General features: G+C 38.4%; 1 protein-coding gene across 1 annotated transcript; it reads right to left on the reverse strand.

The window, feature by feature from the left end:
• Positions 1-17584: 17584 nt before the first annotated feature.
• Positions 17585-18626, reverse strand: LOC141724544 (stress-response A/B barrel domain-containing protein UP3-like). The gene has a single exon (XM_074526717.1). The coding sequence runs from the start codon at positions 18609-18611 to the stop codon at positions 17706-17708; it is 906 nt and encodes a 301-aa protein (XP_074382818.1). The 5' UTR covers positions 18612-18626; the 3' UTR covers positions 17585-17705.
• Between the last annotated feature and the right edge of the window lie 522 nt (positions 18627-19148).

A 19148-nucleotide genomic window follows, 5' to 3' on the forward strand; every position in this document is an offset into this window, starting at 1 on the left:
GAATCATATAGTTAACAGAATTTAGGTTGGTAAGTTATTGTATTTAACTACCACTTGGCCTGATATTTCTTATTCCATTCAGTTACTTAGATAGTTTTTTCATGCTCCAAAAGAGGCACATATGAAAGCAGCTGTCAGAGTTTTACAATATCTTAAATGTACCATTACACATGTTTTGTTCTTTTCAGCTACCAACAATTTACAACTATAGGGCTATAGTGATAATGATTAAGGATGTTATCCAGTTGATCGACATTATGTTGGTGGTTACATCTCTTTCTATATATTAAAAGAGGACTAGGGGCAAATTGAGTCATTTTAACGGCTGCCAAATTACAATTTTACCCTTTATGTTGGAAAATTATAAAAATGTCATCCTCATATAATTTTTGTTAAAAATAGCTCAAATTACAATTATACCTGTTATGGATTAAAAACTAATATATATAATTGTTGTATTTATTACTAAGGAACGTGAGCTCAAGGCCTTTAATGGCTACTCTCGTGTTTCGTAGCTTAACTCTGCCTTTACGAGATGCCTACGTATCTCTGTGAATTAGAAAATCAAGCCAAAAAACATAGTTCTAATATGTGGGGTGAGGCCCCTTATATAGATGTGGGAGTCCTTATCGGGACTCTTCTCAATAGCTGATTTTTCCCTTATTAATTAATTTACGAAATTAATTAATATTCAGGGTTTTTGGGCCTTTTTTGTTCCATCAGGCATGATCTGGTCCATCAGGCCTGATCACTGTGTTAACCTTTTTGGTCTGAATGTCATACATCTCCTTATTGGGCCTAGCAGCCCAAATCATGTATAATTAATGTAATATTTTATTACACAATCAGGATTTATTTATCCCTATCATTTGCCCCCCAACTTTTGGGAAACCGTATAAGGTTTCGCAAAAGTTAAGTTCGTTCATTCCCTTTCAGGGTACCGTTTTGCGTAAAGTGTGGAGTGACCTACACGTTTACAATGATTTGCCTTGTATGCGGCTTCAGGGTCGTTTAAAAACTTCCCCCGCTTTTTTTATTTTCTCACCTTCTCCCTATTTTTAGGGATTTTCTGGTATTTTTTCAGGAATTTTCCCTTTTTCCCGGGATTTTTCCAAATTTTCTGCAATTTTCCACAAATATTTTCAAATTTCCAGCCCTTTTTCGACCAGGATCCTAGTCGAAATTTCGACCTGGATCCTAGTCGAATTTTGGGCTAGCTTTGCAATCCTGGTCGAAGGACTTCGACTAGGATCCACGACCTGGATTTCGACCAGGATCCTAGTCGAACATTCGACCTGGATCTGGGTCGAAAATTTGTCCTTATTTTGATTCCTAGTCGTAAGGTTTCGACTAGGATTCACGACCTGGATTTCGACCAGGATCCTAGTCGAACCTTCGTCCTGGATCTAGTTCAAAAATTTTGTGCTTATTTGCTTCCTGGTCGTTTGATTTCGACTAGGATTCACGACCTGGGCTTCGACAAGGATCCTAGTCGATTCTTCGACCTGGATTTAAGTCTAGGTTTCTGTACCCCATACTTGAAAAATGTCATGCTTGATTCGACCTCGATCCTGGTCTTGGTTTCGACCTCAATCCAGTTCAATTATACCCATAATTTTCGGGTGTCTGTTCGAAAGATTTTGAGCAGAATTCACGACTTAAAATTTGACCTGAATCCTAGTCTTTTATACCCGTTATTTTTGGGTGTCTGTTCGAAAGATTTCGAGCAGAATTTACGACTTGAATTTCGACCTCAATCCTGGTCTTTTCGGGCTTCCTTCTAATCCAATTTGGATTGGGCCTTTGTTTGGGCCTAATCTTCTTTGTGGGCCTTACATTTTTTAGGGCTTCGATAAATGCTTTGCATTTTTCCAAATCCTAATTACATTTGGGCCTTTTAACTCCTATTGGGCCTCTTATTAATCTGGGCTTTAATATATCAAAAACTCTTAGTGGGCCTCTTATTAATTTGGGCTTAACATATCAAAAACTCTTAGTGGGCCTCTTATTAATCTGGGCTTAACATATCAAAAATACCCTGTTTTGAATTATCTAGAATTCTCGGGAATTTTATTTAATTACTTTCGAATTCCCTTGGAATATTGTGGAATGTTCCATTTTCTGGGCTTTTTTCTTTGGGCCTCAATCCTTACTGGGCTTTTTGTTCCTTCAACTTCACTTTTCTTCTTATATAAAGGAGTGAGTAGAGTCTACTGCTCCTCACTTTCTCATTTCTAACTTCTTCTTCTTTCTTCTTCTACTAAGAATCTCAGAGCAATAACAGTAAGTCGGAGTATCTTAAGCCCCAAAGCCTCTTTTTAGGAGCATTAATTCAGGTAAAATCTCTCCCTTTACTTCTTGTGCTTGTTTTTGCATAGTTTGCGCTTTTAAAATTATCTCTTTATGTGCCCTTTTTTCAGATGGCTGATAAGAAAATGACTCGTTTGGCCAAGATGAATATGGCCAGAAAGTCCAATGAATTCCCTATTCAATCAAGGTACACTTCCTTGCTCGATATGATCAACACCCGAGGGGACGAGTACCCATCTGATGCGCATCTGGACGCGCACGGCCATATTAGTGCCTTGTGGGATCCAAAGGAGCTGGAAAAGTTGAGTAGCTGTTTCAGAATCAAGGATCTTTTCAAACTGGTTCTTGCAGGTCCGGCCGACAGGGCCTGTCAGTGGAGGAAGGATGCATTATGCGTCTACAGGGATACTCTAAGGGCAGGTATCAGACTCCCCTTTCACCCGTTTATCCCTGTTCTGTTAGCTGATGTGGGCATCATCCCTTGCCAACTCCCTCCTAACTCTTGGAGCCTCATTCTATGCTATCTGTCGCAATACGCCAAGCACAATGTCCCTACTTCTGTTGTTATTTTCTGAAAGATTTTTGAGTTCAAGAACAACCCTGACAAGAATCTGGGTTGGGTTTCTTTAAACCAGCGCCCAACTATTCCCCACATAGTGAACGGGAAGTCCATCCCTGACAATAATTTGGGGTGGAAGAAAGATTTTTTGTTCGTCGTTTGGGAGGGTGGCGATTGGGGCACCATATTTCGCTCATCTTTTGGGCTAGCCGTAGATGGGAGCCCAAACGATATAATTTTGTCTGAGGAGGAGACCAGAGCTTTCAACCTCCTGATGCAAGATAATGGGACTTCCCATTCTTGGGATCTTATCAGCGAGACCATTCTTGTAGAACGCGGCCTTTCTCCCGTCCCTAAGAAGAGTACGTTTCCTTCCTTATCTAGTTCTTTTTATTTCCTTTATTTTCTATTTTGCTAATTCCTCAACTTATGGCTGAGAAAATTGAAGAGGCTACAAAGCCTAAAGACCTGGAGACGACCAGGATGAAGCGTGCTGGAAAGGTCTTTAAAGACCCGCGCCTTGGGGATCGCTTCCCGGAGTTCCTACTCCAAGCAATGGAACCAGGCGAAGAAGGCCCCAGCCAAGTTTTACGTACCAAGCAAAAACCAGGGTCTTACTTTCAACCTGCTTGGGGAATCTGGGGCAAGGATTCGATCGTCGGCAGCACAACGCTTGCCAAGGAATGGTCTAAGCATTCCATCTCCCCGGTTGACTATCAAGATTTTGTCCTTCAGCAGGACTTGGAAGGGAACGAGCTTTTCGTAGCTCAGGCTTTGGCGACGGTACGTCTTTTTCCTTAGCCCTTCATAGTTGCCTTTTTGATTTTCCCGTCTCTTACTTTTGCTGTGTTTCTTGTAGGCGAACGCCCATTTTCAAGGGGCGATTTACCAAGCCAAGGCTTGGAAGGTTGGCCTGGAGGACGCGAACAAGAAGCTGGAGGAGGCCAACCAAAGAATAGAGGCCCTTGAAGCCCAACTTGCCTCATCTACTTCGGATTTGAAAACGGCCCGGGCTGAAAATGTTATCCTCAAGGCTCAAAAGGATAAAGCCTTTGACGGCTGGATTGACACTCAGGAGTTTAAAGATTTAATGGTGGAGCATGATGCCCTCCTTCATTCAGTCAGCTATAAGGAAGGCTGGGATGCCGCTGTGGAGGCCATTCAGGACGAATTTCCAGAAGTCTTCGAACAGTCCTCCTTCCCTTGCCCTGTGCGAGTTCCAGCACTTGGGGGTGTTACAGACAAGCTTGCTGATTTTATCAAGGATGGCCCATCGGGGAGTCAAGGCCAAGGCCAAAAGAGGAAGGAGCTCGAGGCCAGCTCTAAAGAGGAGGAAACTTCTTCTGAGGAGGAGCCTGAGCCCGTTATAAAGAAGGCCAGGGTAGAAGAGCCTCCAAAGGCAGCGCCTCCTAAACCAGCGTCTCCTGCAACATCCAAAGCGTCCGAAGGTAGTTCCGAGGGAACCTCTGCGGAGACTTCCGAGGGGACGACTGAGACATCCGAGGGGACGACTGAGACATCCGAGGAGACTTCGGATAGTGGTTCCGAAGAATCCCAGCCTTCCAAGGCCTAAGTTATTTTATGTATTTTTTCTTTATTAGACAATATTTGAACTTTGTAATTGACTTTTATTGTTTTCAGTCATATTTCTCTCTTGATTTTTCAAACTCAAGTTTATAACTTGGTTTTATCTTTCATAATGCAATCAATAATAGGCCAAGATTAAGTTGAAGGTTTTATACTATAACTTGGTATTCTGGATACCTTACAAGAAATGGGTTCAATCCTGATAAAATCTAAACATATCTTCTATATAGAAAAATCCTAAGCAAGCAAAGCTTCAAGGTGCTTTTAAACCTACTCATCATTCTGACAAGTGAGAATCGTACTTTAACTATTTTACACATAGTAAACCTTCAAGTTTTGTGCATGCCAAGTTCTCGGGACTTCAAAACCATCCATAGTCTCCAGCTTGTAGGTTCCTCTACCCTGAACGCTCTGGACTTTGTACGGCCCTTCCCAATTTGGGGAAAGTTTCCCTTTCTGCCCTACACCAGAAGCTTCCACTTTCCTCAAAACTAAATCACCTTGTTTGAAGAATCTTTCTTTAACCCTTAGGTTGTAGTAGAACGAAGCTTTTTTCTGATATTCCACTATCTTCGCATGTGCCTCATCTCATACTTAATCAATTAGATCTAGGGTTAACCTTTGCCCTTCTTCATTTTCCTCAGGATTGAAAGCTTGAATCCTGGGGGAGGAATGTGATATCTCTACAGGAACAACTGCTTCTGCACCATACGCTAACATGAAGGGAGTTGCTCCAGTCGTGACTCTACAGGTAGTCCTATAGGCCCATAGTATGGGGAGTATTTCATCCATCCAGTTATTCCTTGACTTCTCGATCCTCTTCTTTAGTCCATCCAGGATTATTCAGTTTGCCACTTTCGCTTGCCCATTGGCTTGCGGGTGGGCCACAGATGTGAATCGTAACTCGATTTCATTTTCCTCGCAATACTTCTTGAATTCCTCATTGTTGAACAATGTTCCATTGTCAGTGACTAGGATGCGGGGAATTCCATACCGACACATATTACTATCCCACAGGAATTGTGCAACCTGCTTAGTTGTGACCTTGGCCAAGGGTTTGGCTTCAATCCACTTGGTGAAATAATCAATGGCCACAATCAGAAACTTCCTTTGTGTCATGGCCATGGGGAAAGGCCCTAATATATCCATTCCCCACATAGCAAAGGGGATGGGCGAGTTGATAGATTCAGCATCTCGAGGGGTTATCTAACAACTGGTGCGTGCTTCTGACAACAGTCACATTTTTTTACATATTATTTGGCATCAGCCATCATTTCTAGCCAATAGAAGTCTAAATGGGTTATCTTATGAGCCAAAGCCCTGCCCCCCAAGTGTTGCCCGCATATGCCTTCATGTACTTCTTCAAGAGCCAAACGAGCCTCATCAGGCCTGAGACATCTTAAGTAGGGAACCACGAAAGATCTCTTATACAGAATTCCATCTATCAAAGAGTATCTTAGTGCTCGAACAGCCAATTTTCGCGCTTCAGTAGTATCGTTTGGTAACCAGCCGGTTTGAATGTGAGCCTTAATGGGATCAATCCATGACGTCCCCAGGCCTATAGGAGCTACAAGCTTAACATCAATGCTCCGTGTTTTCAAAACGCGATAGTATACACTTCCAGAGCTTTCTTCCATCTCAGACGAAGCAAACTTTGACAACGCATCTGCCTTAGCATTTTCCTCCCCTGGAATGTGCTCAACATGGAATTCATCAAATTGGGTCATCACAGCCCTTACTAGGCGGACATACTTAGCCATGGTATCATCCCTTGCCTCAAACTCTCCCTTCACCTGGGATATGACCAACTTCGAGTCTCCACAGACTTTTAAGTTCTTTACTCTAAGTGTCCCTGCTAAGCCAAGACCAGCTATCAGAGCTTCATATTCTGCCTCATTGTTTGGGGTTGGGAAGTCTAGCTTCATGTCATACTCAATTAAGAACCCATCAGGGCTTTGTAAAACCAAACCTGCTCCACTTGAATTCATTTTTGATGCTCCATCAAAATAGAGAAGCCAGTATTCTTTTTCCTTATTAACCTTCTCTTTATCCCCCTTATCAACTTCCTTGTCTTGAGGTATGTTACCTTCCTGCCCCCCCCCCCCGACTTCTTGGTTGGGTATGGTACATTCCACCACAAAGTCAGCTAATGTTTGGGCTTTTATTGCCGTTTGTGGCTTATACTTAAGGTCGAACTCTGCCAGCTCTTTTACCCACTTGATCAATCTCCCACTAGCCTTGGAACTGTGAATGATATTTCTCAGGGGCTGATTCGTTAGCACCTCAATCTGATGAGCCTGAAAGTAAGGTCTTAACTTTCTCGAAACCATTACCAAGGTTAGAGCAAATTTCTCAATAGTTGAATAATTCAACTCAGCTCCATGCAGAATTTTGCTGACATAGTATACAGGTTTCTGGACTTTCAGTTCCTCCTTAACCAATACAGCGCTTAAGGCACTCTCTGAAACAGCTAAGTACAAGAATAAAACTTCATTCAAAACTGGCTTGGCCAACAACGGGGCCTGCGCCATATATTTCTTCAATTCTTCGAAAGCCTTCTGGTTTTCCCCACTCCATACAAAGTCCTTAATGTTTTTTAGTGACTTGAAGAATGACAGGCACTTGTCTCCTGACTTGGAGGTAAATCGTCCCAGCGCAACAACCCTTCCCGTGAGCTTCTGAACATCCTTGATAGTTTTTGGTGGTTCCATGTCCAGGATTGCCTTTATTTTATCGGGGTTAGCCTCGATCCCTCTCTTGGAGACCATCAATCCCAAAAAATTTCCAGATCCTACTCCGAATGCACACTTTGTAGGATTTAACATCATTTTGTGGTACCTCAGGACCTCAAAAGCTTCCCTTAAATGGGTTATATGATCAGTCTTTACTAGACTCTTGACTAACATGTCATCAACATAGACTTCCATAGTCTTGCCAATAAGATCCTTAAAAATTTTGTTTACCAACCTTTGATAGGTGGCTCCTGCGTTCTTGAGACCAAACGCCATAACAAGATAACAATAAACACCAAAGTCAGTGATGAATGATACCTTTGGAATATCGTCCTTGTGCATCTTGATCTGATTGTATCCACTAAATCCATCCATGAAGCTCAGCATTTCATGCCCAACAGTGGCATCTATCAAAGTATCGATCCTTGGTAACGGAAAATAGTCCTTAGGACAGGCATCATTTAGATCAGTGGAGTCCACACACATCCTCCATTTTCCATTAGCCTTCTTCACCATTACAGGGTTTGCTAACCACTCTGGAAATTGAATCTCCTCAATGAAACCAGCCTCCAAGAGCTTCTCCACTTGTTTTATAGCTTCTTGCCTTTCTGGAGCAAAACTTCTTTTCTTTTGTTTTACCGTCTTCCGGTTTGGGTCCACATTCAGCTTGTGAGTAATCAGTTTTGGGTCTATGGTTGGCATATCAGCTGTTGACCATGCAAACACATCACTATTTTCTTGCAAAAATCTCACCAACTTCCCTCTAAGGGGCTCCTCTAATGTGGATCCAATGAAAGTCATCCTCTCAGGATTCTTGGGGTCTAAAGGAATCGACACCAAGTCTTCTGCTGGCTTTCCTCTCTTCTCATCATTTTCTCGGACATCCATAACTTCAATAGGAAGAACCGGCCCCCCAACTCCATCTGCCCTCAGAGAGGCTACATAACAGCTTCTAGCCATTTTTGATCTCCTCTCTCTTCTCCAATCCCGTTTCGGGTGGGAAACTTCATAACTGAATGGTAGGAAGAAGGGATTACCACCACAAAGTCCAACATCTGTATTGCTTGCCTTAGTTCCTGACCTATGGTGGTTGGCAACTTGATTATCCCTTCCACAGGATAATCCACTCCCGCAAATCCATATATTGGCATGTCGGTTGGGGTTAATTGGGAGTCGTTATACCCCATCCTTAGAAAGGCATTATGGAGTAAAATATCCACTGAAGCACCATTATCCACAAGGACCCTCTTGACTGGGCTATTTCCTATTATCGGTGTTATGACCAGCGGGTCGTCATGAGGAAATTTCACACCCTCTAGGTCAAAATCATCAAAAGACAATGTTACTTCTGTCCTGGCCCTCTTCGGGGCTTCTCCGACAATATGCATAACCTCTCTAGTATATGCTTTTCTGGAGTTTTTGGACAATCCAATAGCAGTTGGTCCTCCAAATATTGTGTTTATCACAGGCCCTCGAGGTCGTGGCCCTCCATAAATTGTGTTTATAACCGGTCCTCTAGGCTGGGGATTCTGCCCCTGATCGTCTTGGTCCCTCCTACGATCTTCAAAGTTCTTCCTTCCATTGTTATTTCTATCCCCTCCTTCTCCAGTGTATTTGTTCAATCATCATTTTCGAATGAGGAACTCAATTTCATCTTTCAGCTGCCTACACTCATCGGTGTCATGACCAACATCTTTGTGAAATCTGCAATACTTGCTCTTATCTAGCTTCGCAGGATCAGCCTTCCAGGGCTTAGGCCAACGAATATCTCGATCTTTCTCGATTTCCATCAAGATCTGGCTTCTAGGAGCATTCAGCTTAGCGTACTCGGTGAACTTTTGCCCAGGTCCTCCCTTCTTGGGGGTTGAATCAGGGTTTTGCTCGGTTCTAGGATACTTGTCCTTAGCGATATACTTCAGATCAGTTTTCCGCTTTTTTCCTCCAGTGGGCTCATTACTTACTACGGTCTTCCGCATGCTTTCTTCAACCTTGATATACTTCCCTGCCATATCCTGGAGCTGCAACATGCTTTCAGGGGGACGTTTGGCCAAGGACATCTTAAAAAACTCATCCCTAGTTCCTTGTTGCAGTGCTATCATGGCTACCTTATCATCAAGGCCTGGGACTTTTAAAGCTTCCTTTGTGAAACGTTTCAGGTAATCTCTCAAGGATTCCTTTGTTCCCTGCACAATGCTCATAAGAGATGCTGAACTTTTCTCATGAACTCTCCCACTGATGAATTGCTTAATAAAAGCCTGACTTAATTCTCTGAACGACCCAATAGAGTTTGGGGGCAAACGACTATACCACCTTTGAGCCATACCCGACAGGGTTTGAGGAAAGGCCCGACACTTAATAACATCATTCACGGGCTGCAACAGCAGTGCATTAGAGAATGTTCTAACATGATTAGCGGGATCTCCCGTGCCGTCATAAGCTTTTATAGTTGGCATCTTGAACTTCCTTGAGATATGGGCATTCATTATATCTTCAATGAAGGGTGGAGTAGGATCATCAGGATCTCCAAGGGGAAGAAGATTGCTTGGATCAGCCCTTGGGACAACAGCCCTTCTCTGCACTGGACCATCCAGGTCTATGATGGGAGGAGGATTTCTCCCCCTAGGAGGTGCTGGGGGTCTGGTGGTCTGGTGCGCCTCCAGGTCGCGCCTCATCCTTTGAATCTCAGCCTCGTGAGCCCTGATTCTTTCCTGCACTTCTTGGGGATTCGTCCCTTGGGTGCTTTGAGGGCATTGGCTACCATCAACCATCGGCTCTTTGCCAGCACGTCTCCTTCTTGGGGCTACTTCATCATCCAAAGATTCAGAGTCTCTCTCAGTATAAGGACCAGAAAATTTCTGATCCTCAGGGATAGGAGCCAAACCTCGTATGTATGGGGGCGATCGCCCTCGTGCTTCACTCCGCCCAGCATGTCCGCTTCCTCCAACCTCGGGGTAAAGGGGCATCCCATAGGGGGGTGGTTAGTAACAACAGTTGAATATTCATACCCGACGGGTCAGAAATTCACAGGTGCATGTACTTGTTGAACTTGAGGATTCGTACCTTGAGTAGCTGAGGGGATCGTCCCTTGTTGCTGAGGTTCAGTTGCCCCTATCTGGGCTTCTCCTTGCGTGGTTGCATAGGTTGAATGAGGAGGCACCTCCACAGTTGAAGAAATCACTTGGGTTGTCCCAGTTGGTGTTCCTCCTCCAAGGGCTCTAACTGTTCTCTGTTTTCTCGCCATGGTTATTGTTGTGCTTCCCACAGACGGCGCCAAATGTTATGGATTAAAAACTAATATATATAATTGCTGTATTTATTACTAAGGAACGTGAGCTCAAGGCCTTTAATGGTTGCTCTCATGTTTCGTAGCTTAACTCTGCCTTTACGAGATGCCTACGTATCTCTGTAAATTAGAGAATCAAGCCAAAAAATGTAGTTCTGATCTGTGGGGTGAGGCCCCTTATATAGATGTGGGAGTCCTTGAATTGGACTTGGTATAGGAGACTTGGTAGCCAAGTCTCAGAATTAGAATGGACTTTGGAGTCCTAAATAGTAGGAAACTGATTCCTTATCCTTCTAGGTCCCTTTGAGGCTAATCTTCAAGGATTTATGTCCTTATCGGGACTCTTCTCAACAGCTGATTTTTTTCTTATTAATTAATTACGAAATTAATTAATATTCAGGGTTTTTGGGCCTTCTTTGTTCCATCAGGCCTGATCTGGTCCATCAGGCCTGATCACTGTGTTAACCTTTTTGGTCTGAATGTCATACATCTCCTTATTGGGCCTAGCAGCCCAAATCATGTATAATTAATGTAATATTTTATTACACAATCAGAATTTATTTATCCCTTTATTACCCTTTTATGTTGGAAAATTATAAAAATGTCATTCTCATATAATTTTTGTTAAAAATAGCTATAGTCTTGTATCTGCTAAGAATCGAACTACAAACCTTCTACTCAAACATTTCATATCATTACCATTGTACTACAACACTTCTTAACAGCTTTAAAATTCTTATTAGATAATGCACGCCCTCTCTTTTTATCAAATTCGTTTTTATTATTTTAATTTTTGAGTAAATAAAATATTGGTTTATTTTGGTTACGTGCCTCCTTCTTATTTAGTTTTTATAGTCTTATTATAAAATTTTAAAAATGACACCACCTAATATTTATTTCACTCATCTCATATTCATTTCCAATTTGTTTCACTCACTTCACATTTATAAATTCTCTTAATTACCCCGATTTGTTATATAATATGTGTGTGTATCAAGATGAGGTATATATTATATATATATATATATATATTATTAAATAAAGTTTTATAAAAAACAATATTCAAAAATTTATAATAATATTAAAATAATCTATTATTTTATTGATCTATTTTTTTATATTATAGTATAATATATATTTTTAATTTGTCATTCATTTACATTATAAATCAGCTTTAATATGATTTGATATTAAAAATATGAGATATTATCAATGTTTATATATATTACGAATTAACAGATTATTTTTAAAAAATATATATTAAAAAAATAAAAATAATTTTCATTTTAATTATTTCCCGCACCCCGTGGGAATCCCCGTTTTGGCGGAGATCAACCGTTCTGGTGGAGATCGGTAATGAAAAGAATCTTCGTTTAGGATTTAAGGTGTGTTCGGGGATGAGGAACGGGGATAGCAATCCCCGACTCCGAAGTGACCTGATGCATATCCCTATAAATAATTTCAAATGTTTATAATAATGATACAGTTTTGATTTTTTTTTATTTATTAGAATCATATAGCTTTCAATAAATTTCCAATCTCAAAATTCTCGGGGTAAGTTAAAATCGTACTGTACGATAGGAAATAAGCTCTCGCCACTAAAATTACCTAATACCGCTCTAATAGTATGCATGAAATGCAAAATAAGTAAGACATCCAGTGAAAAGTTAAAATAATCATTTATCGTATTTAAAAATTATTTATGTATAGATGCAAACTCGTTCGAGATAATATTTCAATATATGTAGAGGCCCGTGTCTCGCACGGGCTTCTAGGCTAATTTTCTTATTAGGTGTTCCAAGAAATAACCTTTGATTTCCAGGAGTACAGCAGGGGCAAAGTATCGGGCTCTTGTTGATTGTTCTTGTGAAGTCGTTTGGCTGAACAATATTTTGTCTGATTTAAAAGTTCATTTAGACAATAAAAACTTAATGTATGAAATAGATAACCCAAAGAAATGCCTCGTTAAAATCTCGCAAGAATAAAACCCTATGGGAAAAAAACTCAGGGAGGAAAAAGTGTGCAAAAAACTAATGTCTTCCGATAACTGCAAAAAACTCTCGTATCATTATTCTGAAACTAAACTGTTATGTGCTTCAAGATCCCTTGTTAGATTATTGTGATATAAAGTCTGAAAAAGAACCAAAGTACACTCTTCCAATTATCCTGAAAATAAGAACAAATGAAACAAGAAAAATATATTAAAAATAAAAAAGAATTTACATATAATACGATATTAAAATAAAATAAGATCTAACCAAACAATATATTTGGTTAGACACAAATTCCCATAATAAGAAACAATCAGTCATTAAAGACTCACAAACCAATAAATGGTCAAAAGTCATCATATATTGCACTCCCGTATTGGCACAGAAAAGTCATCTTACATGACACATCATTCTATAAATTGAGTTTTGTAGTCCATTTATGTTAAAATTAATGCCCTTAAACTATTTAAAATCATAATAAAGGCACAATTTGAAAATTGTTTCTTAAAAAATTATCAATTAAAAACCGTTACTGAAAAAATTAGCTCCATCCAAGTCAAAAACCAATATAATTAAAAGATGTTAATTAATAAAATATAAAGTTTCATTCAAAAAAGTTAACTCCTTTAATAAGAACATTAAAGAGAAAATAACTACTATCCTATTAAAAGCTAAAAAACCAATTAACATAAATTTCCCTAACAAATGAACCTAGCCAAGAAACCTTTATAAATTAAAATCAATTAAGGAAATTTTTTAATCCTAATTAATAACACATTAAAAGCATATAAACACACCGGTTACCAAAATAAAGAGAAATTATTAAAAAAATATGAAACTTCCACTAATAAAAGCTACATTAAGGTACAAATACATATATATATATATAGGATAAATATATATACATACACTAGAGTATTAAAAGTGATTAAACCACATAAAAGTCACTCAATAATTAGAAAGCAAAATTCAAATTACGTAAATCTTAGTTTAAATTAAAACACAATAAATGTATCATTTAACATAAAATCAATCGTAACTGAAAAATTAAATGCATTTAAATTTCATAACCAAAACCATAATTGCTCTCAAAGAAAAATACGGAAACCTAAGAATATGAGTTACAATTGTTAAACAAAACACGATAGAAAAACACAGAAAACAAAGTGTTTGCAATCAAACGGATAATGACATATAAACAAATAAAACTAAACAAATAACGGTCATCTTATAGTAAGACCAAAATCAACAATACAAATCTCCAGAATGCATCACGAATGTAGGGAAACAAAACTGATAATCAAGGGATCAAGGATGTACATTATTTTTAACAAATATGTAACAAATATAATCTACTAGTAGTTAAGAATGACAAAAAGAAATAAGAAATGGAGATCTTTACTATTTACGAAAAAATTAAGATAAATTCGCACCAAAAACAATTTGGAGGGCAGTAAAACCTCACTGAATATGTAACAAGATGGAGAACGTAATATATTTATAATCGATTATAAATATGATTTTAATTTCATAACTGATCTGTACATTACATACAAGATACTACCTGTAATTTGAGATCACCATGAATGAATGTTGATCTTAGTAGCACAACGATCTTCCATAAGTCCTCTGAAAAGTACTTCGAATATTTTTGCTCAAGAATTCATTATGTTGAGTGAGGTGATAGTTTGTTATTCCTAAGACTTCTAAATATCTAAAGAGGCGGGACCTTTAGTTTTGGGTAGAGCTGTTCACGAACCGAGCCGAGTCGAGTTTTGATCGAACCGAGCCGAGCTTTAATTTTTTTTCTGACGAGCCGAGCCGAGCCGAGCTTTCTTAACGAACAAAAACCTGTGTTCGAGCTCGAGCTCGTTAACGAACGAGCCGAACACGAGCTTTTATCGAACAAAATCGAGTCGAGTCGAACCGAGCCGAACACGAGCTTTCTCCATCAAAACGAGTCGAGTCGAGCCGAGCCGAGCTTAATTAAAAAATTTTGGTCAAAACACCGGTTGACTGTTAAAATAACAAATCAAATACTTTTATTTTTTTCTAAAAATTTTGTCATATCACTAAAAAATATTGATCTTAACATCCGTACGGTTGGATCATTCATAAATATTTTTTAAAAAATCGAAACATTAATACGATACTAAACACTAATTACAAGTACAAGTCAAAACACCGGTTGACTGTTAAAATAACAAATCAAATACATTTATTTTTTTCTAAAACTTTTGTCATGTCACTAAAATATATAAATCTTAACATCCGTACGGTTGGATCATCTATAAATATTTTTAAAAAAATCAAAACATGAATACGAGACTAAACACTAGTTACAAGTACTGTTCAAACAAGTGGTTGATTGTCAAAATAACAAACAAAATAAATTTATTTTTTTCTAAAATTTTTATCATGTCACTAAAATATATAGATATTAACATCCGTACGGTTGGATCATCTATAAATATTATTTAAAAAATCAAAACATTAATACGAGACTAAACACTAGTTACAAGTAAAGGTCAAAACACCGGTTGACTGTTAAAATAACAAACCAAATACATTTATTTTTTTCTAAAACTTTTGTCATGTCACTAAAATATATAGATCTTAACATCCGTACGGTTGGATCATCTATAAATATTTTTAAAAAAATCAAAATATGAATACGAGACTAAACACTAGTTACAAGTATTGTTCAAACAAGTGGTTGATTGTCAAAATAACAAACAAAATAAATTTATTTTTTTCTAAAATTTTTATCATGTCACTAAAATATATAGATATTAACATCCGTACGGTTGGATCATCTATAAATATTTTTAAAAAAAACAAAACATTAATACGAGACTAAACACTAGTTACAAGTAAAGGTCAAAACACCGGTTGACTGTTAAAATAACAAACCAAATGCATTTATTTTTTTCTAAATTTTTTATTATATCACTTAAATATATAGATCTTGACATCCGTACGGTTGGATCATTTATAAATAATTTCGAAAAATCGAAACACGGATCAGGAAATAAATACTAGTTACAAGTAATAGTCAAATCACTTGTTAATTATTAAAATATCAAATTAAAAAATTAATTTTTAATATCTGAATTTTTTCAAATTACTAAAATATATATTTTGACATTCGTATAGTTCAATAATTTAAAAATATTTATAAAAAATCTGAATAAAATTCATAATAATTAAATATATAAAAAATAATTTTTTTTTTAATTTTTTTTCGAGCCGAACCGAGCCGAGCTCGAGCCGAATCGAGCCGAGCCGAGCTCGAGCCGAATCGAGCCGAGCCGAGCTCGAGCCGAATCGAGCCGAGCCGAGCTCGAGCCGAACATGCCAAAAGCTCGGCTCGAGCTCGTTTTCTTAACGAACACATTTTTGTGTTCGAGCTCGAGCTCGAGCCCTTAACGAACCGAGCCGAACCGAGCCCTTAACGAGCCGAGCTCGAGCTTGCTCGGTTTCCGAACAGCTATAGTTTTGGGAAACTTTATTATATGTTGCTGTGTTGGTCTCCGATTATTTTCAGATTTTAAAAATACAAGCACTCATTTTTTTTATAAAAAAATAAAAATTGTTGGTATCCTTTAAAAATCTAAAATAAAGGAGTACTAAATAAAAGTTTTAAATTAATAAAATTATATTATAGTCTATAGCTGAAAAAGAAAGGAAGAGATACGAGGCCAATTGGGGGGGGGGGGGGGAAGGTTTTCAACTTATTAACCGCAACTCCCTCGCAAACTCCCGCTCTCTCTCAAAACTAAAACTACTCCAGGAGAAGAAATGGATGTAACGAAACAGACACGCATTATATTTCTACTGTAATCTAGGGAGTCCCAAATCTCTCCCTCTCTCTCTCTCTCCATCTCTGTGTTACATAAATAACCTCTCTCTCTCTCTGTATATATTTTCGCGAAAATTTGCGCGTGCTTCGGCAAAACAAAACATGTTTCTCTCAGGATGATCCTGGAGAGAGCTAGAGGGAGGACAATTCTTTAGAGTTAGTTACTTGTTTTGTATATAAAAACTTGTAAACATTCTATTGTTGATTAAGCAATGATTACATAATTTCTGTTATTCCTACGTCTAAACCAGATCTACACATCTTTAACCTCACCAGGCATTCTAGAACTCTTTCATGTTGTATGCCTTGATTTCATTTAAAATTATCTGTATTAACCATTGTAGCTCAAAAATAACTAGCCATTCACCTACCTCATAAATAATGAAATGGCCAAATTAATGACACAAACAACACAATTAGAAAAGAGAAAAAGTTGTCTTTGACAAGAAAGACTAGCTCAGCAAAATCTTCACATTTACAAGACACTACAATGATATAGATACCAGAGACCATGGTCTATTGCCAAAAAGCTGAGCTATTCTTGACACATTTGAAACACATCATAGAATGAAAAAACAAATCTTTTAGTGACAAATCTTGACTAGTGTAATTGTATTGCCAATTGCTTCTGTGTTTACTGGCAAGTGATTGAATCTGCTAAAAGTTGAGTGACCTAAGCTTGCAAGTGGTTACCCTTTTCTTTCAATTTAATCTTAGCCCCTAACCTAAGATGAAAATCATCAATTAACAACAGATGCTTTTACAAGCTTAAATACCACCTCACTGAAATAAGTATGTGCAAGATCATATAAGCATTGGTCCATGAAGCACGAACGCATGACAGTATTCTTCTACAATTCTAAAACTAAAAATAAACCTCAAGCTTCCGGTTTTCATTAGCGCCTTGAAACTGCAATGCCACATCGTCCTACAAAAGCTTGACACACCTAAAAGTTCAACTCTCAAAAATTCCCAACATTCTTCTACAATTCCGAAATGAAAAATAAGCCTCAAGCTTCCGATTTTTATTAGCGCCTTGAAACTGCAATGCCACATAGTCCTACGAAAGCTAGGCACATCTAAAAGCTTAACTCTCAAAGATTCCTAAACTTGCATTATCAAAATGGACTTGACCATTTGTATCCTAGTCTTGCTGTAATATTGTAATCTCATAGACCCATCCTTGGTAGCTCAATTTACCACCACATACCAATTACAATAAAGACTCAACAACATAATATAAAATCTTAAGCAAGCATAAGCAACATAAATGATGAATTGCATTTCGTAATTAAAGTACCAAATTTCAATTAGCATTGCTTCATTATTCATAACAACAGAATCTATCAATGCATAAGATTCAGTAACACCTTGATGATCATCAAAGACTAGCAGACTGTGGCTGAGGCGGAATCACATAATCAAGCACCAACACACTCTCCAACATATCCCTAGCTTTCTCCTTCTCCAACTCCGCTGCCTCCGAATTCAATCCATCCAATTCACTCAAACCAGGAAACACAGCCAACGAAGCAATCGAATAGCCTTTCGCTCTATCAGGCGAAAAGTTTTTACCAAAACTAATCTGATCAATAACCGGAAACTTATCTTTTATCCCTCCAATCACTCCCAAAACTTCATCACTTTCTTTATCACCCAAACCTTGCTTCACTTTCAAAAACGTCACTCTCATAGCCGAACCGGGCGGCAAAGCCACCGGTCCACTCAAATCACTCCCAATCCAATCCACTGCCATGATATCCTCAGCAATAGGTTTAACAAACTCGGTAACAACACTAACATGCGCCGGGTGCGCAGAATAAGCGTTAAGATCTTCTTTGGAATCATAACGACTGTGAAGCATGTGAGTGAAAGTGAGAGACGAGGATCTGGTGCGGTGCAGTGCACCAACGGATAAATGGACAACTTGATCAAGTGAAATTAGAGAATTGAGACCGTTGATCATGGAAGCGATTTTTGATAGATCAGTGTCGGGTTTGACTTTGAGGAGGACTATGTGTTCGATGATTTGTGACTTGGTTGACATCTTGATCGGAGAAATGGACGGTGAGGATGAGCTACGGAGGTGATTGAAGTTGAAGTTTCGGGAAATGGGAGAAAAGGAGTCGAGTTTTGATGGAGATAAGAAATGTAAGCGTGTGCAGGATCGCACACAAATCATGCTTGCTTTGGTTGGTCTAAGGGCAGTGAGCTTTAGGTGTGGTCGTTTTAGTGTGACGGCGATGTTAGTTATTGGACTGGTTGAGGACTTGTGACTAAAGCCCATACCCCAAAGCCCAATTGCATTTACATTTACTTGTATAAGTTTTTGGTAAATTAAAATTTTGAACCTCTTATAAGATTAGCAAGAGAAAAAAAAATCTCTCAAAACAGAAGATTAACGGAGGAGTTTTCCTTTGACGAATTGACATCAGCCATCAAGCAATGCTGCCGACAAGCCGTCGGGTCTTGTTGAGCAAATTGAAGCTGAATATTTAACTCAATAATATTTGTTTTAATAACTCAACATACAATGAGTATTTGTAAATAATTTATATTCTACTAGATCAGTTCAGAATAATTTGGTAAATATATAATGATCTTGGTAACTGCAGTGAAGAAGACATTAGTAGAAGTCCGTATAAAATTCATTAATATGTTCAGCCAACGGAGAAATAAGGATGAAGTCATTCAAAACAATTATTAAGGTTATTGTGAAGATCTTAAGGATTCCAAGTGAAGCTGAATGGGTATTATAGAAGACATAACAGTGATTTGTATAGTTATATTACAAAGGCCTGAAAACAAAATTAGTCGTATGTGT

Source organism: Apium graveolens, chromosome 5, assembly GCF_009905375.1.
Source record: "Apium graveolens cultivar Ventura chromosome 5, ASM990537v1, whole genome shotgun sequence".
Taxonomy (NCBI): Eukaryota; Viridiplantae; Streptophyta; class Magnoliopsida; order Apiales; family Apiaceae; genus Apium; species Apium graveolens.